General features: G+C 39.4%; 1 protein-coding gene across 1 annotated transcript; it reads right to left on the reverse strand.

The window, feature by feature from the left end:
* Nucleotides 1-396: 396 nt before the first annotated feature.
* On the reverse strand, nt 397-7,658 carry skor1b (SKI family transcriptional corepressor 1b). Its single transcript, XM_059335730.1, has 8 exons — nt 7,533-7,658; nt 5,347-7,079; nt 4,940-5,033; nt 4,724-4,828; nt 4,543-4,602; nt 4,009-4,083; nt 1,700-1,774; nt 397-1,016 (listed from the first exon to the last, which is right to left on the reverse strand). The coding sequence occupies exons 2-8, from the start codon at nt 7,060-7,062 to the stop codon at nt 919-921; spliced, it is 2,223 nt and encodes a 740-aa protein (XP_059191713.1). The 5' UTR covers nt 7,063-7,079; nt 7,533-7,658; the 3' UTR covers nt 397-918.
* Nucleotides 7,659-21,498: the final 13,840 nt, after the last annotated feature.

The following is a 21,498-nucleotide window of genomic DNA, read 5'->3' on the forward strand; positions in this document are numbered from 1 at the left end:
ATAAAATAAATTCTTTACAGAGACAATTATTATTATTAGTCGCATTTAATTTTCTGATATTGCAGACTAGAAATCTTAAATCTCTTTTTTGTCTTTGTAAATCAAACCTAGGCCTTCAACAGATCGTGTCAGTAATTGAACACACTGAGGTGAAAGTTGCTCAAAAATTCAAAGGCAGAGAAAATTTGCTGTTTCTCCTAACGTAAATTAGCCTAGTAAAATGAATTAGTGTTCTGACGGCTAATTGGCTATAGGTAAACACGGAAGGCAAGAATCCACATTTCTTTTAATAAAATGATTTATTCATTAGCGATGGAAACAAATATTACATGAACAAATAGGCCACTCTTAATAGAATATGTCGCTACTTACAGGGGTGTTCTAATTTAGCCTACTAACTTCTGTTTTGTGAGTCTTCAGAAACAAATAGGCATGGTTTGACCACTACAACTCATTATATTGTAGGCCTATTTCAATGCACAAGGTTTTTTATGGTAATTTCCATCATTTGTTTAAAGTGCATTACATCCAAATGAAGCTATTGGCCTGCGAAGAACAAAAGTAGTAGGCTAATTTACAATACTGAGAGGATAAGGAACAATGAATTGGCTAGTCAAATCTGCTATTATTGACAACAGAAGAACCGAAATAACAACCTATAACTATTACAAGATACATACATTGTCATTGCACTTTGCCACAAATAATAAATATCATCAATGGTATCATTTCAGTAAAACAAATTACACTGTATGCAAGATGGTTACATAAATATTGAGGGTGAAGATACACATTTTTTAAATTTTACAAATAATTACAACAATTTTTTCAACTAGATTCCTCAGAGATTTTTCCATGAAGCTGTTGGATAAATGTGTCCTTTGTTTTCTTTGTCATATAAATGTGTAGTAATCTGATTCACGGTGGCAGTAGAGGAGGTTTGAAGGAGCAGGATCCGCTGCAGTGGCGAGGAGTCAGCATCTTGCACGAAAAATGGTGTAAAGCGTCGTGAGCTTCTATGAAGAAGGAGATGAAATGATCAATAATGCACAAGTGTGTGGGGGTAATAACGGCCTTATTGAAAATTATATCAAAGTACAACACATAGATGCATCAAGCATGTCTGATTTAAACACAGCTAAAACATCCATTATTTCAAGGCATGCTCCGAAAGTATTTATATTGACTTAGGCCTATTTTAACCTCTGCGTGCAAAAATATAATTTGTACACCACCTGGCTGCTATTCCACCTAATTTCATGACAATAACTTTGTAACTTCTGCTGAATAGCCTATGACTTTTTTTTTTCTTCGTCCAACTTGCTGCATAAAGCGTCGAGACCTTATAACCATGACGCAAAGACTCACGTAAAATGCGCACGGAGTCCATGATAATCAATTTAAATAAAGGAAATAAAATATTGTTTATTCATGATTTGCAAAAAGTTTTGAGTCTATGTATAAATATGTTGGGATTAATACATTTATCAGAAGTAAATTGTGAGAAAAGTCAGGAAGTAAAAGTGATAGGTGTGTATTTTGCGTGTCAAAACAGTAAATGAAAGCCTACAGACAGCCCACGCACATCCTTGATATCCTGTACACACAGAGCATTCTGAGCTTATTGGCACATCAATCACGTCGGCAAACATGCCACAGTAAAAGTGGGAATCCGCTCCCTCTGCTTTATTTCTCTCACCTCTGACGATGTGCAGCTGCTGAACCATCTCCTCCCTGTAGGAAAGTTCCCTTTTCATTTGATCCTGGAAATTATCTGAGGAACAAATAGCAGACATGGATCTGAGTCAGTGATGTGTCTCCATTTAAAAAACAACAACACCACATGCATCGATAAAACATTTTTTTTTTTTTAAATCACAAACACACCAGCGATAAAAGAGCCAGTTTCACGCCCTAAAATAAAATATAAAATATGCGAACAGTAAAAAGAATCAACAAAAATGATATGAGGTTAGTTAGAGGAAGTAATCCTGAAATTATTCTTTTAGGCGATTGATAACACTTAAATGCATTTAAGTTCTCCAGTCGAAAGATTGACCGGCCTCTAGAGGGCGCTGTTCTCAAGATAAAGCGCCAAACCAGGTATCGACATCGTCCTGGCTCCTTATCGTGGCAAACATCATTTCATTACTATGGTGTGTAAATGCTTAAAATCAGGTTTTATATTGGAAATGGTATATTGGAATTTTTTTAATTATGTAAATTAATTAGGCTTATAGTAGTAATTATATTATATTATATTATATTATATTATATTATATTATATTATATTATAAATGTCACTGCTGGGTTTCATAATGTGGATGAATGCAGTATTGACAGTTGAAATTATAAAGTGTTAAAGGAATATGTTATTGTACACTCTTTAGAGAAATATTCCTTTTGATTTAAAATAAACCACCTGGGAAAATCTATTATGTTCAGCTGATGTTGTAGTGGACATGCAATTGTCTCTTGTTTGCAGATTGAGATGAGATTTGATCCTAAAACATGCCACCTTGATGGCAATAAGGAGTGTATTAAAGTAGAATAAATGTAGAACAGAGGCTTTTGCACCAAGTGTCTAAGAAGATAAGCCAGTTGTGCTGTCTTTTCACTAGATTGTGTTTTTAAAAACCCTAAAATACCACTTAAATATGTGATTTTTATTGAACCCAATTAATACTGATTTAATTGTTCTGAATTCATTTCTAAGACCTTCTTCTTACTTCTTACAGACGTGATGCTGTATATATATAGGTAGTGTATTTCAAACAACACACAACATATCATATTTGAGATCTTTTTAATTGTTAAAATAACCAGAATCTTATTGTCTATGACTTAGGTATATAATGTTTAATTATACCCAAAACTAATAAAGACTGATCTGGATTATATGCGCAGGTCTAGTAATTTAACCATTTAAAAAAAAAAACTTTTGTACAACATGATAGAGTCCCTTATTTTACTTTTTTTTATATAGATCTCAGATTTGCAAAATTAAATACATTTTTACAAACCAGAGATCTTTAAGCTATATTGTTCATTGTTGTTTTTCCCCCATTGATCTTACAGAGCGGCTCTATGCAGTGAATCCATTTTTCATTTTAATTAGACTCTCAAATAGCTTTCTAGCAAAACAGAGTTTTAAAAGTATCGTGTGGGGGAGATGTTTTCAAGCATTTTGGAGAGAAAGTGTTAAGGAGTTACAGTCAGTTAAAATCCTGCAGCAGTGAGAGTGTGAGTGGTGATTTGTCCTGCAATTCACCTGAGCTTCACATGAAGCACGCCAGTCTCTTCTTCTGGATGTGGTTACAGTTTTTATATTAAGATTTCAGATTTCAGATTTCACCAGTTCAAGTAAAATCCCATATATTCAAATGCAGAGGTTTTTTTTCATATTTTTCGCTACATTGATATTTAAAACAGCTTTATATCAATTCTGATATTTAAATTGAGTTAAAATGACATTTCCCTCAGCCTTTACATAATTATGTTTTTTGTGTGTTAACATTTTTTTTTTTACATTTCTGTATGTCTAACTTTGTTAGAAGTTATTTGTACTCACTGTATTTTTTCTGCCGACTAAATTAAGCCCCAATATATGTGTGCTTTCTTCCCAACAGAGAGCTATTTTTAAGGATGCATTGATGTCTTTGGACAGAGATTTAAAATCAAATCCCCCCCACTCATTGTTAAAATGGGTTTTGAAAGCATCTCTTCTCAGGCCGAGTGTGCCCCTGAACCACTTAGCATTTCTGGAAGAATGGTACCCTTTAACACATTTTTGCTGTGCAGAGAGGAGCACATGCACCCCACTGTGGAGGTGGATTTGGTCATGACATGGCAGAAGTTCATGTTTTGGCCTGAATCACAAACATGACAGCATAGCAACTCTTAACATGCAGCAGGAGGACTTAATAGTCTCTGTCAGTTAAATCACTGCTGTGGTGATACAAGCTAAAATTGTTTTTTTTAAATGCACTGTTGCACAATTTAGCTTACCTTTTAAGTTTTGAAATTCACGTTCCAGCTTTTTCCTCAGCTCAACTTGCTCTAACAGCTGCTTCTGTAGTTCCTCTAAAAAGCAGACAGAAATAGAAGATGTTGGAGGAGGACAGGTACAGTAAGCTTATGTATCATCTTCCTTTTAGGACACATTTCTATTTTTAATGACAGTGATGGGGACACTATCATTATTTACACTGAGTATTCAGAACAGCTCTTTCTGGGCCTGCAGTAAAAAACAAATTATTTTTAAATTCCTTTTTTCATTTTTTGGGACCAATGCGAAAGGCAAAAATAGAAAATAAAATAATAAAATATATTTTTTTATTCAATAAAAAGTACATTATTATTATATAGTTTTTAGGTTTATTAATTATAAATAATGATAATAATAATAATAATATCTTGTTAACTAAAACGTATATTATTATATGTTTTTATAGGTTTATTAAATAATAATAATAATAATAATGTTTTTAAGAGGTTTGCTATCTGTCAATCATTTTATCTAACAGTAAGACATGGTCCTACCTTTTGCCAGACTTTGTATGGCTCTTTGTGTTGGCAGAGGTCTGGCTGGTGCGTCCTCGCCTGAATACACAGGAAATAAATTATAATCCTCTATCTGCTTTTTTAAAAAAGTAGACTTGTACCGCTTAAAATGTAGTTTACAGCAGAGAAAATCCTTTTCTCTGACCTCGGTTTAACTTACCCTCGTCCGGCTCTCGCTGGTTGTCCTCGCTGCTTTGTTCATTAAAAGATTTCGTTTCGACCTCCTCCACTGTTGAAGACGGCTCTTCTTTACTTGCGCTCTCATCTTAAGGGAAAATAAATCGATGGAATATTTACCTCCTTTTCATTTCTTTCTTTTTTTTTAACAGCGAAATAGTTTTACAAAAAAAAAAAGAAAAAGAAAAAAAAGTCTAACCATTTGTTGTAAGAACTCCAGTCTGGTAATTCGCAGGTCTGAACTGATACGGACTGCTCCTTTGTTGCACCTCACTCCTCTCCGGTGTGTACACCTAAAGAAGACACAATCACCACCTCTTTTAAAATTACATACGACTATTTAAAATAATTTAATTAAAATCTACAATTAATAATTGAAAATATACTTCAAGTTGAAATGTATATATTTTTTATTAAAAGGTTTTATTTATGGTTTTTCCCCCAAAATGTTGTGGACATGCTGTTTGATGCTGACAGACACAAAAACACACAGATTGATCTATTTAAGAAATACACACAAAGCCAAAGAAAGAACCCCACTTGCAGAACACTTGAGAAAAATATTGCAGCTTGTATTTATGGCCAGTGTTTTTATGAGTCACTCACTTCGGTGAAAGACGCAGCTATGTGGCTGTCTGACAGCAGCTTGTTCTGCAGGTCTCTGTCAGAGGACTGGGCCACGTGCAGACTCAGTTTCTGGGACTCACTGCTCTCCTGCAGGCTCTTGGAGTCCAAGTCGGCCGGTGAGACACTGTGAGCCAAGCCGGGAGGAGTCCGAGGACACACCGAGGACAGAGGCCGGGAGTCCTCCTCCTCCTCTGGTGTTTTATTTGTCTCCACATCCACGTCCGGCTCACCCTCGCTGTCCACGCAGGGGGACATGGACCGGTAGCTCGAGCTCTCACTTAAAAAATCGGGCGATAAATAGCCGGTGCGACAGCCGTTATAAGCGCCCCTGTTGCCGTACAGCTTGGCGATGCAGTCTGCGTCTTTGATAACGGGTCTGAACGCGGACACGTAGCTGATCTTCCGGGGCGCCAGGGTCATTCCCTCCAGCGGCCTCGCCTCGTCCCCGGACTTGTCGTCTTCATTGCGCGTGGACTGAGTGCTCGAGCACCGCTCGTTTTCCACCATGCTGTCTTTGGACGTGTTGGTGCTCCGGTCGCTGTGCTCGGATATGTCCATGTCAGTCTGTCTCGGAGGACACAGCAGCTCGGGCGGGGGTTTGTGCTGACTCTGGGGGTAGGGGGGCATGGGCAGCGCGCCCGCCGCGGGCCAGAACATGGGGAAGGAGTGGTAGGCGCTGTCCTTGGTACCGGGCCACAGGACGCCGGGAAGGCCCGCCTTGCTCTGCTCTCCCAGCATGCCCTCGTCTTTCTTCTGGCACAGGCCGAAAGCTGGGAAGCCGTACGGATGAGGGAAGAGCGGCGGGGGGATCTTCTGCAGCATCCCGAAGCCTTTACTGGGCACGGGGATCACCGGGTAGCTGCGCGTGCTCGCCATGCCGCCCCGGTTGTCCTCGCAGCTCAGGATCTTTGGAGGTATCTCGGGTGACTCTCGGGGACGGCTGTGTCCATTAGATTTTAAAGAGCTGGACTCTGACCCGCTGCCTGGCAGCGTCCTCTTACGACTCCCCCCATTGAACATGGCCTTCACGTCTTCCCACGCGTGCAGTATATCTGTGGAAGACCCTTTATCTGATAATTTCAGATGCCGCCTCCAAGAATTAAAGTTAGCTGCATCTGGCTGTGTGTACTTGGACTCTGGTGTGCGATGCGAGTGAAATATAAATTTATTAGGAGAAAAATACATGTTGCAGTAGGAGCACTTGATGCACTTGGCCCTGGAGCTGTTGTATCTGGCCGGGATGAAGTTGCCTCGACTTCCCCACGCGCATTCGTGGGAAACATCAAAGGCAAAATTTTCTGGAAGTTTAGGAGGCGCGTGAGCTCCCAGGAAGGACTTACAGAGTCTCTCGGCCTCGCGCTTCGTGATCATCCCGCAGCGCCTGGAGGAGATGGGCATGGCACCGGCTCTCCGCAGGATCTCCAGCTGGACAGGGGTGCACTGGACGCAGGTGATCCCCAGCGCCACGCGCCGGTTGTGTATCTCGTTATAGCTGTAAGTCTTTAACAGCGTGTTGGATATTTGTGCAAGGCAAAGTCTCTCCTGACCATCTATCACCAAAGACACGATCGGTATTCCGTACAGCACCGTCTCTCCCACCTGGTTGGGCTTCAGGTTCTTGGTGCCCGGGTAGGAAAGTTCTTGTTTGGAGCTTGGCGAGGAGCTGGGGTCTCGTCCCGCAGGTATGGAGTCCATCCTTGGAGGCCTGGAAGCTGCAGAGACACACGAAGATGTGAGAATGTGTCAAAGTAATAACAGCCTCGAGTATAGCTTTGTAATAACCCTTTAATGGGACCTTTAAGTTCATTATTGTATTCAATATGCTAAACATAGAAACACAGAGAACAGACCCCAATTTCTAATAAAGTTCCATGAAAATTATTCTTTAGGCTATTTTTCGACCAATCCTTCAGAATAAAAGCAGACTCTTATTAAGCAGCAATGTTACATGTTAATGTCCAGTTAATACAATCCGTGCACTAAAAGATACACTTAAAATATTTCTATTTACCTACAACGTCACCTTTTTTCATTGTTAACAGCAAATTAACATTTTAAATAATTTAATAGTTTGATTTAAATAGTCTGAGCGTCAAAAACAGATGAACTGAAGTCAATTCAAACACAGACTGCCCTACAGCCGGGAACCACTTTCCAAAACTCACCTTTAATGTTCGCGCAGCTCCCCTCCGTCGTGAATGAGAAAAGCTGAGATCAAGTGAAAGTGGGAGCGATAAGAAGAAGTCTATAGTCTGTGCTGAGACGATGTAAAGATGTTGGCTTTAGTAGTGGGACGCAGTTGTCCGTGCAGCACCGCCTCCCTCCTGCTCACCGTCCTCCTCTCTCTCTGCTGTGGAGTGTGTGAGGATGGTTTGTGTTGCGCCGGCAGCAGCAGCAGCAGCAGCAGCGTCCACATGGCAGGCAGACTGTACAGCCCCCTCTACGACACACAGCAATCAAGTGACGGCAAAACTTATGGCGAGGCACTCCCACTCCCACACACACACACACACACACACACACACACACACACACACACACTGCATTAACTATGGATTCATGACCAATGAAGATGCTTTGAGTGTTTGGTCTTATAGCAGCCTGCAGGTTTACACATATGGACAGTGTTGCCTAGAATTATCAAATAAAAGCACTCACTAAACATTTTTAATGTTTAAATACTAAATTAACAAAATCCACACTACTCTTTCATTACTCTGGAGACTATTGTGTCAAACATAATGCGTTTAATTAATTCTTTTGCACTTTTATTTTGAAACACACACACACACACACACACACACACACACACACACACAACCCAATGTTACGGACATTATGCACGGAGGAGGCTGCGGTGGGATTTGGCTTTCCGCTTAAAACAGCAGGGGACCAGCGACACATTGTTGTGTGCACGGATGGAGTCGGGGCCCGCTGATGAATACAGGCCTTCAACACGTGCTCGGTTCCCACAGATTTATCGTTTACAAGCTACACTTCGCCTACATGCGTTTTGACAATAACCAGCTGCTCCAAAGGTCACTCTCTGCAAACTGAGCTTTGTTTTCTCTGAGCTGAAAAAAAATCAGACAGCGGAACATCGCGCGCAGACTCGCAACATAAGCGTTTAACTTTTTAGAGTCAATAAAGCTTTGGATGAATCATTTTCATTTGGCACGCGCGCGGCGCCAAGCACTGATGTAATATTGATGAATGAAAGAGGACACGTTCCTGTTGGTCCTATTGACTTCAGTGGGACAGAGGTGAACAGCAGTAATGACAATTTGTCAATAATTATTCACTAATTTCAAGAGAGGAAGATGTTTTGTTAATCTGGCATCATGGCGAGTAATTTTGATATAATAGGCTAATCTAATGTGGACGATTCAAAGGATAATTTATAGAGCAGTTACCAAATACAATAAAAATTCCTAATGAACAGTATCACAGTTTGTATTTACATTTAAAAAAAATAGAATAGAAAATAAGTGACTTAATGCCTAAAATGTGATTTGTTTCTTCAGCTGGAGAGGGGAAAACATAATGAAAAAAATATTATAAAATTATAATTGCCAATCTATTTTCTATCAAGTTTTATACCCGACATCAATAGCAAAAATATGCATTATACATTTAATGTGGAAAATGCATTTTGTTTGAGAAAAAAAAGTGAACAGACGGAAAATTCAACTTTAAGCGTCTTTTCACGTCAAATCAGATTTAAATGAAGGAGCTTTCTCCTCCATCTGCTTACCTATCGATTATTGAACAGGTCCAGCCTGTTAAACATCCACTGTCATCACCACAAACATCTTAATTAAAAGTCATTGTTGCTATCAGATACATTCAAAGCTTTATTGACAGTGTGAAGAACACCAACTGGAACCTAAAAGGCCTGCTCAAATAAAGAGACTGCAATAAAAAAAATCCCCATTTTCAAACTAAATGCAACATTCACACACTCATTCACTACAGGAAGTGGCTTAATAAGAGTTCCTATGAGAGAAAATGAGAAAAGTAACCCAAAAAGTCAGTAAGGTCATTATCAGGCTCATGCTTATATTCTACCTTTTTGTGCAAGAGAGAACAGCTCATTTAAAAGTGTGTCTACATTAATCACAGTGCTGCATCAAAGTATGATAATCACCTGAACACTCTATTAAAATAAAAGTGCCAGCCCAGGGGAAATCTTACCTTACTCTTTAATTGTTTTGAGGCTTTGATAGGCTTTTTAATCTAAGATTAATTTATGCATTCTTAAATAACTCTACATATGATTAATAAGCTTGAAAATTAAAAGGAGACTGAAGCAATTATAACAAGTGGTTGGTCATCACCTCATTAGATGGTATTAGAAAGATGCAGTTTGTGAGTGAGTGTGTGTGTGTGTGTGTGTGTGTGTGTGTGTGTGTGTGTGTGTTTGAGTGTGTGTGTGTGTGTGTGTGTGTGTGTTGCCTAGTAAAAACAGTGGAAGGGTAAGAGCAGAGCAGAGTGTGGAGAGACTGTTTGATAACAATCACAGGGAAAAGTGCTCCTGGCTAATTATTTTGGATCTTTCTAATATGTTGGAGCCACTATTTAGCCATTTATTAGAAATTTGAGATGATACATGACTTATTTTAACAGGCTTATTGTCAGTTACAGCGGCACAGATCCTAATCAAGATCATCTTGCTCAGTTCAAACCATTCACCTCTGTCCACAGTGTTGATCCTGAGTAGATTCTGAGCTGCAAAGACAACAAAAGATAAAAGATCAGCTGTTTGAGGGGCCACCGGAGAGGCGTAGTGAAAACAGTGAGACTTGCTAAATGGTTGCTAATGTGTAAACAAGACATCACTCCTCTCCTCCTCTGATGTTTATTTGTCTCCTAAAAGCCCACCCCTGGGTCCTGACCCCCACATCCTCCACCGCTAAACGGAACATTTCTTCTCGCAGGAGGTGGTGTGCAATATATGTGTGTGTGTGTGTGTGTGTGTGTGTGTGTGTGTTAGTGAGGAGGGGGGGAGTTGGGGGAGTTCATCACTGCATCAAATGAGGCTGAGCGCAGGGACCCTTTTGTCACAGACAGGGACTCATCTGCCAATGGTGAGCTGTGAGGTCCTAGGGGAAGGCAGGAACAAAGGTGCTAAAAGGCTGTGTGACAATGAGGGTGCTCCGAGGAGAACCTTCAAGTGCGGGACGCAGGCTGCACGGGACAAGCTGTGCCAATCACTCCACAATTACTTTTTTGTGTCAATCCAGAGGCCTTGTGTGGGCATTCATGAGGAGACGCAAGGACACGAACAGCCACGGCGAGGTCTATGTCTCTCTGTGCTCTGCTTCTTACACAGAGCTGACCCTAGGCTCGTTATGGCATATATGTATAGTAAATCACCTGCTCTTTGGTTGATTTAACTGTGGAAAACCAGAAAAGACATAAAAGAAACTCTAGAATTCAGTCTCTTTTTCACTGTGAACTCTAATCACAAGATAAGATTTTGGACTGGAAGGATTCCAAGGTGTATCTGTTACATATAGTTACATATAGACTTCTAAAGGATTGTTAAAAAAGAGAAAAAAAAAAAAAAAGAAAAAAAAAGTAAAATGTACATCTCACAAGAGCAAATATGCGATGTGTCGGGGAGGGCCAAGGATGCACTGAAGATAAGGCCCTTTTCTTCCTCTCTCCATGTGAAAAAAGAATAATAAATTTTAAGTATTTAAGTATTTAGTTTGTCATGTTTACCACTAGGCCTTGGCAATATGGCCAAAATCTATATTAAATAAATAATAAAACATTTCTGATGGGGATATATTCCATATCAAATAAGACAGATGTATACACATTTTGCATTGAAAATAATCAAATTTGTGTCAAATGCAACAAAATTAATTTCACTGCGTTAGATCAGACAACCTCTTCACAAATGTAAACTAAAAACGATTTTTTTCAAAATAGTAAGTTCATACTTGACCTTGGAAAACAGTGTTTCACAAAAGAAATCTTCCTCACAAGGTCCACAGTGAATTCATTTTGTTAGTTTTTAATTTCCGTTCGCTTGGAATTATTACTGATGGAATTAATATTGAATGATGATACCATGCTCATCATTTAACCGTATCTACAACAAATAAGCACAAATACAACCGCACACAGGCCTCTCTACTGCTAATTCATAATGACAACTCTTAAGCTTAATTGTCGTTGTACTGACTGCCCCACTATGTTTATTTTAGGGAGTTTAAGTTTTGTGTATCAACACTGTAAGCTACAGTGTAATAAAGAAAGATGCAGGAATTTGTATATATCCAACCCCGAGCAGTTTCAGTGGTGTAATGAGGAGTCAAGTGAGAATGGGAATTATCGTAATGATAACAAAGGTCTATGCACCATAGCTTGAGGCTATATTGTAGGGCATTACCATAAAGATGCGATGTGCTTGTATTGCAGGGTTTTTGTGAGGGAGCAGGCCAAAGAGATAATAACTATTAGTAGATGACAGTGCTTTGTGGGATTCCAGCTGTGGAGCCCAAATTTCCATACAGATAGAATGGCTCTGGGTGGATGATATGCGTGTGTGGGGGAAGGGCTGGGTGACTCAGTGGACTCATCACACGCACGCACACACACACCATAGTCTGCAAGTGGCAAATCTCAGTGTTTGACTCAGTCTTGGTGTCCCCAGTCAGACTTTGGGTTGAGGTGAAAGCCTCCGGTTTGAGCACTCTGCAGGTCTCTGAGGAGGAACTGTCCAGAGTACTGAAACAGCCCGCTGTTGCTCTGCTGACAGCTTTCAAAGTCAAGAAGTGCAAATAGCTAGGGCTCTCTCTTTCTGTTTGCATATGTGTGAGAGACAACCAGAGATTTCCATCAACATCACATGCAGGTGAGAAGGTCTACATGTCAGCACCAGGGATTGGGGGAAACCTTTCCTTACAAACAAAAAGTAAAAGCCCCCCTGCAAAAAAAACCCTGCCCTTTCAACTTTCAAGATTGCACACATTCCAGAAATACAAGGTGTACTCAATATGAAGGGTATAAAGATGAACTCAAGGAATAGCTCAAAAAATGTATATAAGCTTTCATAGAGACCAATCCATGTCACGTGACATCGTAGGGCACAAAAGACAAAGAAACATCTGTAAATCAGTGGAAATGGTTTACTTTACTTTACTTTTTAAGTTACTTACAAGTATGAATATTTAAATAGTGCTAATTTCAATCTCCAAAATCTAAGTTGTAAAATTCACTGATTGCTAAATTCTAGACTTTTTTCTTCTTCTGTTCATGTGAATGAGCCTGAGATCTAGCAGTTAGGAGGTGGTGTTAAAGGAAATGCTAGTGTGCTTTCTCTATGGGCCCATAGACGCAGAATATCTGGGTAATTTTAATACTAAAGTTGAACTGTTTTAGGCTTCATGCACCATTCAGCAACTTTCATAGGAATGTACGGGGCCCGGCCTCCAATGCTATATCCAGTTGTTGATAAATATTTTCAGACTAAAATTGATAAGATTGTTTTGTCAAAAATGAATACAGGTGAATGAATAAAGAAATGTGGCAGGTTGCTTAGCTTTTAAACACTTTTAGACACATATTTTTTTAAGAATGCATTTCCCAATAAATCTTTCTAAAAGTAGACAGGCAGGCAAAGAAATCAAAAACAAACTTACCTTTGGCTGTTTTCGTCTGTGACGTGATCTTCAACTTGCAGGTTCAAGTGGTTATTGTGAAGCTTCAGCAGCCTGGCTCTGTCCAAAAAACAAAAAACAAAAAACAAAACAAAACTACCAGCACCTTGTTTGTTAGTTCCTATAAAGATGAGAGCTTAGAATGAAATATGTTCTGTGGTTTTACAAGGGGAAAGCTACTCTTGGAAGACACCAAATTCTGCAGGTGGATTTCTGTCCTTAAGACAGAGCCAGGCTAGTAGTTTCCAGTCTTCATGCTAAACTAAAAAAATGTGTCCTGGCTGTAGCTCCATTTCTAAGGACATACATGAGAGTGGTATCACTCTTCTAAACCATTCATTTAAAGGGTGAAAAGTGGAACTGGTTTTACATAGTAATTAATTAAACTGGTATTCCCTCTATGTGAACTTGAACAGAAGCTTGAGAGAGAGTGTCATTGTGACCCAGAAAGGACACGTAGATGAGAGGATTCAGGGCTGAGTGAGACAGAAAAAGTGTGAGATTAGAAGGTAACCGTGATGAATTATCTATGGGAGGGGGTTAGGTTAATAATAGTAGATGTGGTGGTGGAGGAGAGTTAAAATCTGCCGTCTCCTGAGTTCCAGTCAATCCACTGGTGTAAATAAATCCACAAACATCTGTAAACAATGGTGCACATGTTTTCTATTAAACAAACACAGCTGTTTAAAACAGGGCCCAGGAGATTGAACAGTTAAGAGGGCCGGGGTCCCGGAACTGAGCAGGTTTTTTTGGTCAAATTCCAGTGGCAGGCCTGCTGTGTGCATTTACGTAAGGGCGAGGCTAACAGAGAGGAGACAAAGATAGTGAGAGCAGAGAGCGTGAGGAAACCAATCACCCTGTAATTATCCCCCTGGTGTGTGAACTGCCCAACTCTCCGTCCTTGATAGATTCACCTGACCCAATAACACAACACACAGCCACAATGGACTGGAGGCGGGATAAAGACAACACCATAGATCAGCCAGGGATCAGCAATGAGACAAAGACCTAACATCTGGGAGCTGCGGTGAAATTAAAGAACCGAAAGACCGAACCAATCCTGTTACAGCTTTCCATTAATAGCCTGGGAGCTGCTTGAGAAACGGCACAAGTGAGGTAATGCAGGATTCAATTTCATTTGATATTAAAGAAACACCCCTTGGCATCTCTCTCCTGCTCTTTCTCATACTCTCTCCCTCTGCTGCTCACACATCACTCTGTTACCTTAGAGTGATGTATTAAGCCATTTAAATTAACAATGAAATGACTTATTCTAATACGCCCGTCCTGAAGAGAGCCTGGGATGCTTGGTGGAGTGGGACATCAACACCACTTCTAAACCTCAGGCTGGGCAGCCAAGCATGTCGCTCCTTTCAGATAGCCCAAACAATCTGGCCAGCTCTCCATCCAAAAGGCAGACATTCATATGGTCATTATGATGCGGAGAGGGTGAATAACACCACTGAGCCTGTCATTACTGGACCCCGAAAACTGCACCTCCCAAAGACGAGTAAATACATGTTGTTTCTGTGGTGGAATTGAGAGAAAAAGAATCAGTAAATACACCAAAGTCCTATAAAGAAAATGAGTTTTTGGGAGTTTGAGGCAGCGAAGCGGGAGCTGCGGTCTTTATGAACTTCAGCAGCAGCTTGTAAAATCTCATATTACAGCTTCTCATCTAGTCTATGTCTGATACAGACTTCTAAATCATTCATACTAAGGCCTTGGTCAGCTGAATACAAATGAGGATACAGTGGGTGCCCCGTCTGTCCCTGAGGGGGTGTACAGAAATAGATCTGAGAAAAGCACAGTTTGATTGATGCTGCTACACTCTGAATAATGATCGGTTCAGAGGTCAAACTACTTCAGTGGCATGCATTATATCATTAATTACAGACATCAATAAACAATAGGACATTGTCCATATGTTTTAAGTGTGCGTCTGCCTCCTCTGCTCCCTTCTGGATGATTTCACAATTAGTAACCGTTACACGTTGACCTTAAAAATACAGGGGAAAAAAGACACTTGCAAGCTATTGATCGCATTCTCTGAGTATCACAGTAGAAAAATGTGGTGTAGTAATTACACGTGATGAGAGAAGCACATTTCGATCTCACAGTTACATATGCAATTAAAATATTATTCATTACCTCTTAAATAAAAGCCTGGTTCTGGAATCCCATTAAATTTGGGATAATTGTGTGTGTTTAATTATAAGCCGTGGCAGGAAGGAAGGAAGGAAGGGAGGAAGGAAGTTTCGGAGAAAGTAACAGAATGTGCTGTGACCTAGATAGCGGAGGAGACATTTTGTTTTAAAAGTGACCTTGCTGTGAAACCTCAGCTCAGAATAGCTCAGATAGTTTTCCGTGGACTCTCTGTGCACAGACCTGTCACTTTCGGCTCCAGTTAAACAGAGCTTTAAGCAGTAAACAGGGCCATCAAATGCTCACATTGTTTGCTGATTAGATGTTATAATTTTAGTCGGAATACAGCACCGTCATACTATAGTTAGACTGTAACAGCTTCAGAGAAAACAAATGCTGCTGGATTGTTTAAACTGGCAGAACAGCAGCTGCTAAGAACTGTACTCGATGGCTAAGGTATTTGGTTGAGCACATCTATTTTCTAACACTTTTATTCCACTACATGTAACAGCTGGTAGTAAATATGTAGATGAATGGAATAATTTGACATTTTGGGAAATACACCAACATTGATTCCACTCTTATAACTGTCTATTAAATATGAATCTAAGCAACTGGTTAGCTTAGCAGAATAGAAGAAAGAATAAAACACTTTGGCTCTCTATGAAGATAAGTCCGTATTATCATTTTATCATTGCATTTTTTGTACAAATTAAACGATTTAGAGCTTTTGGTAAGAGATTTTTCTTTCTAAAGCCAGGCTAGCTGTTTTTCCCTCGTTTCTAGTCTTTATGCTAGGCTAAAATAACTAGCTGCAGCTTCACATTCACCCTAACCCATACTGACACTAAATTATGTTGTTCTTATAAATCTTAATATCAGCGAGTGTTCATCTAAGATTTAACATACAAAACCTATGATCAGTTTGTAAAATATAATGCGCTAATACACATCAAACTACCCAACGCATATAGCTAAATTTAGCCCAATTCCACCAAGTTACAACATTAAACTTTAATGTCACTCACAAGGGTTGATCTTCTGCATAATGTGTTCTTTTACTTAAAGTATAATACCACAAGTACATTTGCACTTTTGTACTTTTCTTAATAAAATAAGATTTTAACCTAAAGGCCAGAGTTGACAGCTTTGCATCCCAGCACTGATTGGCCTGCCAGAGATGCTAGGTTGAGCTAGCTAGTGTCTGCTAGAATTGTGAGTAACCAGTTACTATGATCACAAACAAAAAGAGTAATGACTAGAAGATGAAACTTCAAACTCAATACTTCAGTTTCTGCTGAGATTGTATCTTTAAAGTTAAATATTTAATGTAGGACTTTTACTTCATGGATATTTAATATTAAATGCTTGTATTGCTGTACTAAAGCAACATATCCAAATGCTTCCTCTAGCACTGCATATATTCAGACTCATGTCCTCAGATTTGCTGCAGCCCATGTACAAGTTCATGTATAAGCTGTCTGCTGCCCCGGCCCAACATCCCCTGCTGGCTCCCTCAGAGCAGCTTGGCTCGGGCCGGTGGCTTCAACCTGCAGGCAGCCATAGGACAGCCCAAGCGGAGCTGTCTGCCACTCCTGTGCTTCATTAGGAAACAAAATATAAGGTTTCCACTCCATTAGGAATGACTTTAGGAGTGAAAGCACATAAGACGCCGACTCACCTCATCAACAATGCATTGCAATAACGGCTGAGGATGAATGGGAGCGAGCAGAGAGGGGAGAGAGAAAACAGCATTAGCCTGTATACAATGTCTTTACAGCAGAGTGGAAAGGAAAAAAAATCATTAATGCAATAAAATGTGGTCAGATTAATCAAACGCCTCAAACTCTTATGAAAATATTACAGGGAGAGAATTTTCTATTACATCTAATGGTATCTAATCTAATACTGGCAGTTAAAGGCTTGGGCATCTATTTATTGTGAAACACAATTTAGGAAGTTTAAAGGGAAGCAGTGAAGCATGCGTGCCACATAGCCGTCAGGAACATAGGCAGAGATCTTTTATTTTCTTTCCTCCAACTCATAAAAGCTTACCATTAAAGACTGTAGGTCTCTCTGAGTTTGGGAGGGGGGTACACAAAGAGGAAAGGCAATATGTAATTAGCGTGTCATAATCAAAATGACCCACTCGGACACTTTATGATCAGCAAGACAAAATTACTGCACCACTGGTGGCAATCTGTGGCCATGTGTTAACGCCATTAACATAATGAAAATACACAAATGTTAATAGCCCGCCTCTTCATACCGACGAGGAGCTGAAGCACAATGTTAATTTCACAGAGCATTTTCACTAACCTCAGGTTGTGGGGGAAACGGCGGGCTGAGAAAACATACAATCTTTTTGTAAATGGCTTGGAAGACGAAAAAAAAGTCTCCTTGTCTCTTAAAACAATCTGTGAAAAGTATCATTCCCCCGCTGCACATCTCCAGTGAGAGACTCTATGGAAGATCTCATTTTCAATTAAAATCTCATTTGCTTGGAAGTTGAAATGAAATCATGTTGTGAATTAGCACATGAATTTACATACTGGGATGGCTGCCAGTGTGCATGGAGACTAATTTACCTTAAAGATTGATTTTTTTTTTTTTTTTTTTTGAAAGGATCTCAGTGATGGCGTGAGAGCAATGATGCATAAGTGAGATCTGAGAAAACATTTACCAACATCCAGCAGCAATGAAAAACTGGATTGTAAGATGTAAATAGTGAGGAAAGGCCAAATCTGTCTCTGCTGATGCACAGTTGAGGAGCTTCGCTTAAGAGAGGAAAAGAGTTTCTGTAAGTTACAAAAGAAATCACTTTACAAACTTTTGAAATCTTCACAAACTTACATTAACGGATTTTAGGTTCACTGTTAATGGCTGCATCAAATTAGATCACTTGAAAATATAAAGAACATGTTGAAATGTTCATGTTCTTTTTTTTAAAAGAATGAATAAACATAACAAATGACCATTTGTATAGCATTAACTAAAACCCTATTTCCTTGAATTCTTGAAGAAAACTTTTTTTTCTTGCAGGCCTCCACACAATAACCAAATAAATCCAAAAACTGAAAAACCTTCTAGATGAACTAGATAGATGGGGGCTTTGTTAACAACAGCAAAATGATATCAAAATATCAGTTACGAACTACTATTACTTGTCCAGACATTAACCGCATGAGAAAGTATGGTGGAAGTGTTTTAATAGTACAAATTTAGCGCCGACACTCTGGTCGGTTGGTCAAAATATGTCTAGTTCGACCAAATTATCATTGGTCGGACAATTGCTGGTGTTTCTATGCTATGACTGAATGTCTGTGAAACTAAAAATGTGTGGCCAGCAGTATTAATTGCTCCTCCATTGTTGTTGTTGTCATGTTGTTTTTTGTTCAGCACTGTGGTTGATGGTTGGTATTTGTGGTATTCGTCCTGGCCCTCCTCCACTGTGATTGATTTGCTGGGTTAGGGTTAGGTAAAACATTTTCAACTCTTGGTGATGAGAAATAAACACCAAGTATGCAGCGCTCAACTGGAACAGATGCTGCAACACTGTTGTGTTTGTAGCCAAAGTATTCTCATGAAGGGGTTCATGTGATTTCCTACGAAAAATTCTGCCGCGTGATTCGTATGATTTCCTCAGAATTTGACGTGATGAACGCTTCTTTCAACACGTGATAGAAACACATTGTTGCCTTGAGACTTCCACTGTTGTAACCTACTAATGCTGTAAAACAGTGATGTTGAGACACCAAAACTGCTTAATTAAGGTTAGGCAACAAAACCACAATTCTACGGTTGGGAATAAAAGTAATTAAAGCCTAAAATAAGCACTACTTCAGGACATACTGTAACTAACGGGACAGAAACACCAGTGCCCTGGTTGAAAGACTGGGGGTCTGAGCCATCTCCCACCACACACCAGTCTAGAGATAATGTGCATTTTTCGCCCCCTGTCAAACTGATTGGTTCAAGAGTTGTCTATGTATAATTTCAGTCAGCTAATCATTGTCTTTGGTTTATTACAGCCCTAGTGAAAGTGCATGTATTTGGGAAGTAGTGAGCAAATGACAGATAGATTTGTATTATGCTGCACGAGTTATGAGAGAGTTTGTGTTCTTAAATAATTTTGCTTCTGTTAAATGCAACCTCCATTTACTTCAATTTGAGGATTTACTCCTTTTCTGGCTTTTCCATTAGAGAGTAATTGATATACAGATGGTCATTTAAGGGTGAAGGATTCTTTTAATTATGGATTTGCAAAGATTTTATGCCGCGCTGTTTCTGTCATCGTCTTGCAAGGACAAATTACTCACTCCTCAGCACTGACGCTAGACATCTAGTGCTTGTCCTTTTTGTTTGTCAAGCTTTTAAGATACCCACCTGCATCCAGCTACACTTGATAGTCTAACATCCAGAATACACTCCTTCAATCAGCTATCCAGCGGGCCTTGGATTGTCCACAGTAAATTACTTGCTCATTTTGCTAGGCCTTCTCTGACAAAGGGCTACAGCTGTTATTGATTCATTCTTTCAATTAAATAAAGCTTTGCTCTCACCACTCCTTGTAAATACCTAGAGACCCCCTATCCAACACAATATCCATTCTTCTTACACTGGTAACATTATCAGTCTGCACGCAAAATTAATTCCCCCACTATTGCTGAAATAACTATAATTGCAAACTACGCAGAGAGAGAAATTGGAAAGGGGTTTTAATATACATTTCCAGGTGTATTCTCCATTTGTTCAAGTCAATAACATTTTTCATTAACATTTGTAATAAAAAAAGAGAGCAAGTTCTGTCCCCTGCTCATTTCCTTTTTAATTCAGAGATGAATTCACGGCACACTTTCCAAACTGCTATGTGCTACACTTTCTCATTTAATTTGGTTTAAGACATCCAAATGAGATTAATGTTGGCTATCAACTATAAAACATTTTAATTTACATATTTATCAGTTGAATGAGCCATGACTCACAATAGGTAAGATGTATTAACATGATTGCATGTTGATGCAACACTTTAATATAATAGAAAATCAATATGTGGATGAAAGTGGATAGCAACTGTAAGAATGTAATTCTTGTCATTTTGGATATTTATTGAGTTATTTCTTTGACAGACTAAGTATTTATAAGGTTGACTTGGAAATTTCATTTGCTACTTCAAAAGCAGCACACTGTTATGTGAATGGCTAAGGAGGAATGAAGAAAAGCAGGGAGACGGTCAGTGTGCAAGGACATTCAGGTGTCTCCACAGACAGGCCAAGAAGAAAAGGAGAGAAGAAGAGAGAGAGAGACCCCGTCTGTCCTCTCGACTTCATTGTCATCCAGCTGACGATCCTGCAGGTGGGCAGAAATCAGTGCAGCTTGGCCTCAGCTGTACTGAGGTCAGCTCTCCGCTCGTCTGTGCTGGAATTATGGGCTAGCCTTTAGCCCGCGGCGCACAGATTTAGCTGTGACCCTGAACACGGCCTCCCCCAGAGGTTGACAAATTTTATCACCACATTTTCCCAACTTTGCTCAGAAAAAAACCAACCGGAGTCACCAACCCACAGCCAATCCAGCCCCATCAGTAGCTTCCCCCTAACCTCATATCTCATCTCAGACATAATGGGAAAATCAGACCTCTGTGAGCAGGAATCTTTTAAGATTCATGGAAAATAAGGGCAAGCGCTGGAATGACAAGGGACAGTCAGTGCTCACAGCTTTTACTGCGGAAAAATTAGCATAAAACTAAGAATTATTAGGTTGTCATTATCAAATTATGCTCTGTTACACAATAGAACTTTTACAGATTATCTACAATAATTTAAATAGCAGTATTAGAAAAGTAAGGATCACTTAATTGACACCGTTTTAACAATGTTTTAGAAAATAGCAACATACATTTTAAAGTGATAAGAAGTTTTCTAATTTTCACAATTATAAACTACAGAAACATAAATAATACTTATATATTTAATCTAAAATAGGCAAATGGTTCTAAAATGCTCAGAACTAAAAAATATACAGCATTCGTATACCTAATACACAGAATATTATGTTTGGTAAACACATGCTGAACAAACAAATGTCTATGTTTTGGATGTAAATCTTGTCTTTAGAATAAAATCCTGACAAATGCCGTGGCAGTGTTTGCACCTCTCTACAAACGATTTGGAAGTACGTAGTCCTACCCCAAGACAAGGAAGAGAGGAAAAATGAGCTAACACAAGAGACATAATAAATCAGAAAGCTCTTTGCTAGCGGCTGCATGCACATTAGACCAGATCTTCAAGATTTTCAGAGCAAACCGTGGAGCAAA

This window comes from Centropristis striata, chromosome 6, assembly GCF_030273125.1.
Source record: "Centropristis striata isolate RG_2023a ecotype Rhode Island chromosome 6, C.striata_1.0, whole genome shotgun sequence".
NCBI classification, from domain to species: domain Eukaryota; kingdom Metazoa; phylum Chordata; class Actinopteri; order Perciformes; family Serranidae; genus Centropristis; species Centropristis striata.

Bases quoted from the DNA above. Each gene is read 5' to 3' on its own strand.
- skor1b (XM_059335730.1), bottom strand. From the start codon at position 7,062: ATGGACTCCATACCTGCGGGACGAGACCCCAGCTCCTCGCCAAGCTCC. The intron at 4,603-4,723 runs GTAAGTTAAACC...CTGTGTATTCAG, and splicing joins CCAGCGAGAGCCGGACGAGG to GCGAGGACGCACCAGCCAGA. The intron at 4,084-4,542 runs GTAGGACCATGT...TCTGCTTTTTAG, and splicing joins CATACAAAGTCTGGCAAAAG to AGGAACTACAGAAGCAGCTG.